Source organism: Fukomys damarensis, unplaced genomic scaffold (assembly GCF_012274545.1).
Source record: "Fukomys damarensis isolate Sample0158 unplaced genomic scaffold, DMR_v1.0_HiC HiC_scaffold_37, whole genome shotgun sequence".
In the NCBI taxonomy this organism is placed as follows: Eukaryota; Metazoa; Chordata; class Mammalia; order Rodentia; family Bathyergidae; genus Fukomys; species Fukomys damarensis.
Genome location: NW_022900949.1, coordinates 4,025,123 through 4,036,832, shown reverse-complemented (window position 1 = coordinate 4,036,832; position 11,710 = coordinate 4,025,123). Strand labels below are relative to the sequence as shown.

The window sequence follows — 11,710 nt, the reverse complement described above, 5'->3', positions numbered from 1 at the left end:
ATAAATAAATAAATAAATAAATAACATCCCAACCTGTGTACCAACTTTTAAAATATGCACACCAAAAAATGCCAAAATCAGAATTCTGGTTTCAGGCTTTGTTTCTGTGGAGCCTGAACAAGCAGCTGTTTGGAAAATTTAAATCATTTGTCAAACTCCACAGAGCTAGACACAAAGGCACACCCAGCTTCAACCTAAGTGACAATGTACCTCCTGGTCATTAAATTACTTAATCACTTAGCAGAATGGGGTGACAGAAATCACAGACATTGTGAATAGCCAGGAATGTTTTCTCCTTGCCTTACCCTAGTAACACACGTCCAAAGAAAATGATTCATCATAGAAGGAAAGATGTCCTACTAATAAGTCTCCTCAAGGCTTCTTTCATGTCCCTGTTCCTCAAACTATAGACAAAGGGGTTCATCATTTGAGGGACCACAGAATACATCACTGAAGCCACTGCAGTCTTCCTTGGTGAAGCTGTAGCTGTGGACCCAATGTACACCCCAAAACCTGTGCCATAAAATAAGGAAACAACTGAGAGGTGGGACCCACAGGTAGAAAAGGCTTTATACTTTCCTTCCAGTGATGGCATTCTCATAACAGAGGACATGATATGAACATAAGAGAAAATAATTCCAGAGATAGGAACACCACCAAATACACAAGCAGTAATATACATCAGGGTATAAAGAATGACAGTATCAGAGCAGGCAAGTTTGACAATCTGGGTAAGCTCACAGAAGAAGTGAGGGATTCTCAGGTCTCTGCAGAAGGACAGCTGTGACAGCATCAGGCTGTGGAGCAGGGCATCCACAACACTCAGAAACAGAGATGACAGAGCCAGAAGACCACAGAGGCGAGGGTTCATGATGATCGTGTACCTGAGGGGGCTACAGATGGCCAAATAGCGGTCATAGGCCATCACCGCAAGGAGGCAGTTTTCCATGAATCCAAAAACAATGACAAAGCCAACCTGAGAGAGGCAGCCTGTGTAGGTGATGCTCTGATCCTGTGCTTGGATGCTCACCAGCACCTTTGGAATGATGGTGGTACTCATACAGATGTCATTGAAGGACAGGTTAGAGAGAAAGAAGTACATGGGGGTGTGGAGGTGGGAGTCAGAGCTGACGGCCAGGATGATGAGCAGGTTTCCCACAATGGTGACCAGGTACATGGCCAGGAAGAGGTTGAAGATGACAGCTTGTTGCCCTTGGTCATCTGACAGTCCTAAGAGAAGGAATTCTGAAGCAGCTGTGTGGTTTATAGATTTCATGCTGTTGAAGAATATGATATTAGTGGGGTAAATATTAAAATATATGGACAGCAGTACTTGGAAATATATTAGATATCCACCTCTGTAAGCACCTTGATCTTTGCGCTGTAGCCTTTGGAACTGTGAGAACAAACTCTGTTGTTAATTCTTGTAATATCTGGTAATTGTGAGAGCCTATTCATAATCACATTCATCAACTTCACTGTCTAACATTTCCATGAGAATAGAAGTGAATGTGAAAATATTTCATAATGCTCATCACTTTTTAGAAAGGGCTGATTTCTCATGAGAAGAAGTCCTTGTGGATAGAGTAATTGAGTGTGGATGCAAATATTTAGGAGAACATGGCAAGAGGATGGGAGAGGCACAGGGGCTTTATTTTTCATCATGTTGTGCATGCCCTGTCCCTTCTTCATGAAATGAAATTTTGGTAGAATATCTATCTGTCTTCACTTTCAGAGCATTTGATAAGGGACACTCTGTTCCCTGGTTGGTTTCAAGAGGAACAATGATGAGTAGTATCTCACCTGGATATGTAAAGTGGAAGTTGTGTCATCAGGAAGTGAAAACAGAATAAAATGGTCACCAGGCTCTAGGTCAGGAAGCATCACCTCCTGGAAGACACACAGGTGTTGCTTCATGACAGGTGCAGGGCTGCTGAAAGAGGTGGGCATACGCCAACTCCCAAAGTCTCTGAAATCCTGGGGGGACCTATATCCAAATCTCCTCCTTAGATCAGCTGCTTTATGATGACTCTGATCTCAAGGGTGCATATTCTCATAGAACAAATCCATTGAAGTGAGAATTTCATAATAACCTGACTCCCTGAGGATGTTTGCTGTGTTCTTCTCTACTTAATGGATCTTAAATATAAAATACAGAGCACTTCTCTAACGTGTTCCTTTTATGTTACAAGTGAAGGTATCGCTATGTAATTACTGTACTTAAATCAGGAAGCGTGATTCCCAATGGTAAGAATCTATGTCATATATGTGTCAGTACAAACAACATAGTTATTAATATTACCTCAATTATTATAAAATGCAAATTCTCTGGAGTGTATTTATATAATATTGATGTTTCAACCATGAGGTTCTTTTTTATATTTCACATAGAAGATTTAATACATTTGTTTGCTCCATGCAGATTGCTAGAAATACACACAGGACCACCAATCGAACTGGAAGTCCAGATTTCATCAGGTTTTTCAATGTTATCACAATAGTTTCAATCATTTTTTCACAAAAAGAGAGATTGTGAGTTAAAATTATGTTTTGTCTTTTATTTGGGGCTGGACTGATGGCACACAGAGTTGCATCCGCCATTTAATTTGTATTTTTATATATGTTCTTACTAAAATGCTATATTTTCAAGGCAAGGATCAAATTTGAGGTCTCCTGCCTAAACTTCCTCCAGAAGAGTGCTGAAACTCTGGGATGAATGCACCACCATTTCTAATTTGGTTCCTCATTTTTAATAGAGAAAGGTGTTAATTTGATTATAAAATCACTAAGTGGTAGTGCTATGCAAATGTGTCTATATACTCGGCACATAAGGTCAGATTTCAACCATCATTTCATAGGCAGAGGTGGTGCTCCATGAAAAGTGTGTCAATATTTTCATGTCTATATTTAATGGTTTTATATGAATTTATAATTTTTGAGATAATTTGGAATTCATGGCAAGATGGGCTTGTGATATCTTTGCTCACCATCATAACTCCATTCACTCTTTAAAAAAGAATAGAAGATTAAAAATAGAAAATCATCAGTTCAATTATAAAATAATTTCAAATTTTCTAGGAACAACAGAGAGGACAGTAACGTGAGAAAAGAAGATAAAATTATCCCTGTGACAAAAATGAAAATTTTCAAAATGCAAACAAAACCATTGAGTAGGCTGAAGTCAAAGAGTCTATGGATTCAACTCTATGAGCAAGAAAGTAGTCCTTTCTAGGTAATGACAAACAAAGGTCCAGGGAGGAAATGAGACTCCAAGAGAAGATATCCAGCTTCTTTAGATTATAGGTAGATAATAGATAGATAGGATAAATACACATACAGACAAAAGTATAGTTATAGATAAATAAAGATATAAGAATATATATATATATGCATATATACATATATGCATATATATATTATGCAATGCCAATTGAAATTCCAACAGTATATTTCACAGAACTAGAAAAAAGAATCCAAAAATTCAATTAGAACCAGAAGAAACCTAGAATAACAAAAGCGATTTTAGGCAACAGAGACATGACAGCGGGTATAACAATTGCCAATTTGAAACTACACTACAAAGCCACTGTGATAAAAACAGCATGGTACTGGCAAAGAAACAGACCTGAGGATTAGTGGAATAGATTGGAAGACACAATAACAACTCCAGATGTACTCAGCTACCTCATCTTTGACAAAGGAGCCAACCATCCTCACTGGAGGAAAGATAGCCTCTTTAATAAATGGTGTTGGAAAAACTGGATGTCAACCTGCCAAAGATTAAAACTAGACCCTTATATTTCACCATGCACCTAACTAAAATCCAAGTGGATTAAATATCTAAATATTAAAAAAGAGACACTAAATCTGCTGGAAGGCAAGTTAGGCAGAACTCTTAAAGATATTGGCATAGGAAAAGACTTTATGAACAAATCCTCAGTAGCATGGGAACTAGCACAAAGAATCAACACCTGGGATCTTATTAAAAAGCTGCACTGCAAAAGAAACCATCAACAGAACTAAGAGACAACCTACAATGTGGAAAAAAATTTACCAGCTGCTCCTCAGACAAAGGACTATTAACTAGAATATATAAAGAACTCAAAAAAATCAGCCCCCCCCAATATAAAGACCCAATTCAAAAATGGGCATCTGAAATGAATAATTGCCTTTTCTTTGCGGTGAGTACATTGAAATTTTCCTCTTTTACCTAGATTAAGATATGCAATGTATTTCTGCTAAGTATGGTTCCCCTGCTGTGCCCTGGAACACAGGAACTCATTACAATTTTCAGTCAATAATATGTTACCTGCAAGTGCCCCTTCAGCGAGGAGCAGCAGAAGAGCCCAGCAGTGTTCACCCATCGGGTGATCCTGCCCCTTTGGCACAGAGCAGCAGAGGCGCCCCACAGCCACTCCACCTGCCATGAACAAGAGAAAGAGGCCCTCAGGCTCCTAGATGAAAATTGAAACCCACTGGAAAAGTGAAGAAAATCTCTGCAATAAAGGCACACCAGACCACCATAGTTGGTAAGATGAAGGAATCACCACCTCCCATTGGAAGGTGGACTAGCCTCAAGAGAAGGCAACTGGAACCTACAGTAGAACCTTGCAGAGTTCAACCCTGCAGGAGGTTGGAGATCTCAACTTGGGCCTTGCAGCCAGAAATCAGCCTGAACTTCTGGGGTCAGCTGGTGGCTTGCTGAGCACACTCCTGCCCACACTGTCTATCATGTCCAGCAGAGGCATACCCTAAACAAGACCCTTTATTTTTATTTTCAAAGTAAGGTTTTTCTCTTAATTTTAATCATTTTAAACTTTTTTTCTCTCATTTTTTCCCTTTTTTCTCTTCCCTTTTTTTATCTTTCTCACTTTCCTCCACATTGTTCTTCATTTCTCTCCCTTTTTGTTCCTCTTCCTGTCTTAATTTGAATTTTTTCCTCTTTTTCTTTTCTTCTCTTTTTCCTTCTCTCAATTTTCATTAGTTTTTTAAAAAGTGATTACAGTTTCTAGCCACCTTGTTGCTGTTAGTTTGTTTGGTTGTTGTCTATATTTTATTCTGTCTTCTCTTCTTTTCAATGGCTCCCTAGAGTTTGTGAGATCTCCCTGTGTCCTCTGACCTCACTTCTAACGTTTTCCTATCCTATCTATACATCCCTCCCTCCCCAACTCTTTCCAAGTCTCTATCCTGAAGGGCAAAGTTGCTACAATGAAGAGTTCACTCACTATAAATGTATTTTGGGCTGGTCCTTGATTTCAATTTAATTCACATCATTAAAAGTGATAGATTAATAACTACCACAGTTTATCATTTTCTAAACTATTCTTGCTGCTATTGTTGTTGCTGATTTTATCACTTGGGCTAAGGTATTATAATTGATCTAATCAGTTGTGCCTCCTGGTATTATGAAAATGAGAATGCCTCAGAGTAATTGGGAGCCCAAAACATAAAGAACAGCTATATCTCAAAGATCAAAGTATTAACTCAGGAATTAAACCAAGGACAGTACCAACAACAAAAATAGAAATGAGAAGACATTTAAACCAGACACAAACACAGACTTCCACCCCACCAAAGGTAAACTCTGAGGGAAATGAGGCCGAAAACTCTGACAATCACCCATCTGGACACCCTGAACCAATAGTACATGAAGTAACAAAACAGATAAATGAGGCTCTAGAAAAATTCAAAACAGAAACAATTTCCCAGATAACCACAGAGATGGTGAGAAGAATAAAAGCATGATCAAAGACTCTAGAACAGATTTTTTAAAAAGATGAGCTCAGGAAAATGATGGAAACCATGAATGCCCAACAAAGGAAAGAAATGGAATCTGTGAAACAGATTCAAACAGATATCCAGGAGATAAAAAATCTATTGAAAGTTACTGCAGCAGAATGAGCGAATGTGAAGATAGAATATCAGATATAGAAGATAGGATTGTGGTTAGTGACCATGAAAAGAGAGATATCTTAAAAACATGGTAAGGGACCATGAGAAATCAATCCAAAGACTCTTAGATGATGTAAAGAAAAATAATATAAGACTGATAGGAATCCATGAAATAGAAGAAGAAAGTACAAATAACAAAAAAATTTCAGAGTTAATGACAGTAAACTTCCCAAGAAAGAGAAAGGATTTGACATACAGATAAATGAGGCATGTAGGACTCCAACTAGCCATGATCAAAAAACATCTACATCTAGACATATTATAGTCAAGATCCCAGAAACCCAATAGAAGAACAAAATACTATAAGCATTTAGGTAAAAGTAACAAATCACATGCAAAGGGAAGCCCATCAGAATCACAAGAGACTTTTCAACACAAACCTGCAAGTCAAGGAGAGCCTGGAGTGAGGTATTTCAAGTCTTAAAAGAAAACAACTTCAAACCTGGACTGATGTATCCTGCAAAACTCTCTTTCAAAATTGATAGGGAAATGAGATATAAAATATAGGGAAATATAAAACTAAATGAGAAGCAAAATCCAACAAGGTTCTCTATATAAGAAAACCACTTAATCCCAAAGAAAGTCATAGACTCAGAGTAAAAGGATGAAAAAGAGTTCTCCATGCAAAAAGAGCCTGGAAAAAAGCAGGGGTAGCTCTCTTATTTGCAGACAGAATAGATTTCAAACCAAAACTAATTAAGAGAGACAAAGAAGGCCACTACATTCTTGTAAAGGGAATAATACAAGAGGAAGAAATGACAATCATAAATATATATGCACCAAATATTAATGCCCCAACTATACAAAACAAATATTAATGGACATGAAAGCAAAATAAGCACTAATACCATGGTAGTGGCATACTTCAATACTGCGGTGACACAAATAGACAGATCATCTAGACAAAAAAAACAACAAAGAAATAACAGAACTGAACCAAGTCTTAGAACAAATGAACTTAGTAGATGTCTACAGAGTGTTCCACCCCACAAAATCAGAATATACATTCTTTTTGGCTACACATGGGTCATTCTCCAAAATAAATCACATGCTAGCTCATAGAACATGCTTAAGTAAATGCAAAGGAATTGAAGTTATCCCTTGTATATTATCAGACCATAGTGCAATTAAACTGGAGATCAATAGCCTGAAAAACCACAAGAACTTCACAAACACATGGAAATTAAACAACACTCTCCTCAGCAACCAATGGGTCACAGAGGAAATTAAAGAAGAAATTACACAGTTTCTACAGTTAAATGATAATGCCAATACAACATACAGAAACCTGTGGGACACAATGAAAGCAGTTCAAAGGGGTGTGGCTACCGGACATAAATTTGCTGTTTTTAAATTTTAAAATTCTGCCAAACAAATTATGTCTGTGCCATCCAGGGTTTAATGGTAATCTTTTACTGAGTACTTCAATAGGAATAAAGGGCTTGTACCATGCCCCTTTTATTAATGAATAAATAGAAAATATTAGTAACAAAAAACACAGAAGGAGATATCAAGAGAAAAGATTCAATTTAAGCTTGATCTATATTTATCCAAATATTGTTGCTGTGGAATTTCCTGTGGAGAGACTTGAAGGTATACATAAGAATAAAACTGATGATTTGGTGAGGTGTTTGTATTCAAGCATAAAACCATTACAAGCTATACAGTGTATTGCTGAAACACATTATAACACTCTAAATTTCCTCTAGTTGCAGAGTATCCATTTGAAGACACCCCCCCAACTAGAATGTAGCACTTTTTTGTGAAGATCTTGACCAATGGCTAAATGAAGATGACAACTATCTTACAGCAATTATCTTTACAGCTGTAAAGCTGGAAAGGGAGATACCAGTGAAGGTTTGTGCATATTTATTACACCAAGGCAAATTTTTAAAGGCATAAGAGGCCCTAGATGTCTATGGGGAAGTCAAAAGCAGAAGACACAAAAAAAGATAATAGTTCCACTCAGAGACACTATGAGTGTTATTAGCACTACCTGTAAAAGAATCACCTGGATTATACACCTGTGGCACTGTTGTTTCACAAGCTGATGCTTGAAACTGTTGCAATGTTCAGTGGGGGGACTTGGAATCCTGTTTCTGATCTCAGCCAAAGGTGAAGACATGTCCCTCCAGTCCAGGGCCCACAAGACAGGAAGGTAAATTCAAGCACTTTGAGTTCCCTCAACCATTGCCTGCGTGCAGAGACATCAAAATTGCTTCCTTCCACAAACAGAACAATATGATTAAAAAAGGAATAAAATATTCCGTTTTAGAGTAAATACTTTCTTCATACCTGGACCAGAAGGAACCTCAATTTTTAAAAAACAGAAAATAAAAGTCTATATGATCCAAAAATTTATGGTATTTGCAATACAGACCATGCAGATAATGACAAAGAATTCCGAGTTCTTATTTTAACAATGAATGATCCTGATAATGCAAATAAAGATATGGCCTATTGAAAAGAAAAAGGAAATATAAAGTAACTGAACAATATTTTACAGACTGTAAGGGTAGCTAAAGATGTTTTTGAAGGATGTGGAGATTCCAAACCAGCTAGTGGGAAGGTTAAATAATTCAACTATTTAGAAAAGATTTTAGAGGATTACACAAAAAAATATATGCCTAAAACTAATAATGTCAACCCAAGAATAAAGCTATTTTATTTTCAGGAGGAGACAGGAGAAAAACACATTTAGTCTGTTTATACACAATGTCAGAAAAAGATCTGCCTAAAATTCATCAATATTAGAATACCTTTTTTTTTTTTGGTCACTATAGGTCATGTAAAAAGGAGAACACTGTAAATTCACATATTGCTGCTAAACCAGATGACATGATGGAATATCATAAGCTCACTGAGGAAAGTAACAAAAATATAGAAATCATTCATTGCCTTAAATTTATCAAGATCACAAAAAGCAAACTGATGCAACAAGTTATCCAGGCATTTATAAAGGGTTACTGTGAGGCACTATAGTCACAGGGAATTAGTTTTGGGGACAAGTATTTAAAAATAAGTCATGAAAAATTGATTGCTTTAATCCAATGTCTACATCTACTTCTGTATACCTTGAAAGAGTCAATAAAAGTATTCTTAGAGTCCATAAACGGGCATATGTACTTTCTCTGCAAAGACCTCTGTTGTGCACAAGAGCCTTTCCCCCTCTCAACAGACTGTAAGGGTAGCTAAAGATGTTTTTGAAGGATGTGGAGATTCCAAACCAGCTAGTGGGAAGGTTAAATAATTCAACTATTTAGAAAAGATTTTAGAGGATTACACAAAAAAATATATGCCTAAAACTAATAATGTCAACCCAAGAATAAAGCTATTTTATTTTCAGGAGGAGACAGGAGAAAAACACATTTAGTCTGTTTATACACAATGTCAGAAAAAGATCTGCCTAAAATTCATCAATATTAGAATACCTTTTTTTTTTTTGGTCACTATAGGTCATGTAAAAAGGAGAACACTGTAAATTCACATATTGCTGCTAAACCAGATGACATGATGGAATATCATAAGCTCACTGAGGAAAGTAACAAAAATATAGAAATCATTCATTGCCTTAAATTTATCAAGATCACAAAAAGCAAACTGATGCAACAAGTTATCCAGGCATTTATAAAGGGTTACTGTGAGGCACTATAGTCACAGGGAATTAGTTTTGGGGACAAGTATTTAAAAATAAGTCATGAAAAATTGATTGCTTTAATCCAATGTCTACATCTACTTCTGTATACCTTGAAAGAGTCTATAAAAGTATTCTTAGAGTCCATAAACGGGCATATGTACTTTCCCTGCAAAGACCTCTGTTGTGCACAAGAGCCTTTCCCCCTCTCAAGTTAGAAGTTCACCATCACTATGCAGGGTGATTGTGGAGAGCATGTCTGCCTAGTTTGCTGAGTTAGTGCCCAATTAGTGCTTTAGGCTGATATAGTTATTTTATCTTGCTAGATAAAGGAGTTTGCCTGCTTTGCTATAATTATAATGATTTATATATGAATATGAGATGTAAGACATGTAATGGAGGATCGCGAGATGGTGATTTCTCCACACTGGCTATAGTCTGTTACACTAGGAAAAATCCTCATTGGAGGAGTAATTGTTGCCATGGGGCGTTGCCTAATGTGGAAGAACTCTAGTCTATATAAGGAAGTGTATTCCTTTGTTTGAGTGCCTTCTCCCCACAATTAATAAAGCCTCAGAAGGATCCTGAGTGTTGCGTGTCTCCTTGCTGGCAAGCGGCGCGCGACAGGTGATCAGGACAGGGAAGTATTATTTAGACAGCCACCATTTAACTCACGTCAGAAATACATTTGTGTGACTCCATACAAAAGTCTATAATCAATGCACTGAGAGAAGAACACTCAGTTTCATTTTCTGGACTCCTCTATATATAAAACCTGACAGTCATCCCAGGAAGAGGCACCTCTGAGTAAAGCTCTAATCCTTGAAGCTGCACATTCCCAATTCTAAAATCCCTATGATGAATAACAGCCCTCCTCCCTGTCTAAGCATAGTAGATTTAGGGTTCCTTTTTATGAGAAATGAAAGCATTTCCACTGAAGAAGTTCAAAATTTCAAATATTACAAGATTCATAATTCACGAAACTGAATAGGGTAGGTGGTAAGATGACCCTGATAGACTATTTTCCCATGACAAGTTTCAGTAATTTGTTCATGGAGTATGAAATTACTGAATTTGCCTCATAACAGGTGTACACTGTGGCGCAAACGATTCAACTATTTAGAAAAGATTTTAGAGGATTACACAAAAAAATATATGCCTAAAACTAATAATGTCAACCCAAGAATAAAGCTATTTTATTTTCAGGAGGAGACAGGAGAAAAACACATTTAGTCTGTTTATACACAATGTCAGAAAAAGATCTGCCTAAAATTCATCAATATTAGAATACCTTTTTTTTTTTTGGTCACTATAGGTCATGTAAAAAGGAGAACACTGTAAATTCACATATTGCTGCTAAACCAGATGACATGATGGAATATCATAAGCTCACTGAGGAAAGTAACAAAAATATAGAAATCATTCATTGCCTTAAATTTATCAAGATCACAAAAAGCAAACTGATGCAACAAGTTATCCAGGCATTTATAAAGGGTTACTGTGAGGCACTATAGTCACAGGGAATTAGTTTTGGGGACAAGTATTTAAAAATAAGTCATGAAAAATTGATTGCTTTAATCCAATGTCTACATCTACTTCTGTATACCTTGAAAGAGTCAATAAAAGTATTCTTAGAGTCCATAAACGGGCATATGTACTTTCTCTGCAAAGACCTCTGTTGTGCACAAGAGCCTTTCCCCCTCTCATGTTAGAAGTTCACCATCACCATGCAGGGTGATCAGGACAGGGAAGTATTATTTAGACAGCCACCATTTAACTCACGTCAGAAATACATTTGTGTGACTCCATACAAAAGTCTATAATCAATGCACTGAGAGAAGAACACTCAGTTTCATTTTCTGGCCTCCTCTATATATAAAACCTGACAGTCATCCCAGGAAGAGGCACCTCTGAGTAAAGCTCTAATCCTTGAAGCTACACATTCCCAATTCTAAAATCCCTATGATGAATAACAGCCCTCCTACCTGTCTAAGCATAGTAGATTTAGGGTTCCTTTTTATGAGAAATGAAAGCATTTCCACTGAAGAAGTTCAAAATTTCAAATATTATAAGATTCATAATTCATGAAACTGAATAGGGTAGGTGGTAAGATGACCCTGATAG

General features: G+C 36.8%; 1 protein-coding gene and 1 pseudogene across 1 annotated transcript; one reads left to right on the top strand and one right to left on the bottom strand.

The window, feature by feature from the left end:
- Positions 1-337: 337 nt before the first annotated feature.
- LOC104850822 (olfactory receptor 7G2) lies at positions 338-1,276 on the bottom strand. Its single transcript, XM_010607914.1, has one exon. It carries the CDS (start codon positions 1,274-1,276, stop codon positions 338-340), a length of 939 nt encoding a protein of 312 aa, XP_010606216.1.
- Positions 1,277-4,534: 3,258 nt separating this feature from the next.
- On the top strand, positions 4,535-8,416 carry LOC104850824 (annotated as a pseudogene).
- Positions 8,417-11,710: the final 3,294 nt, after the last annotated feature.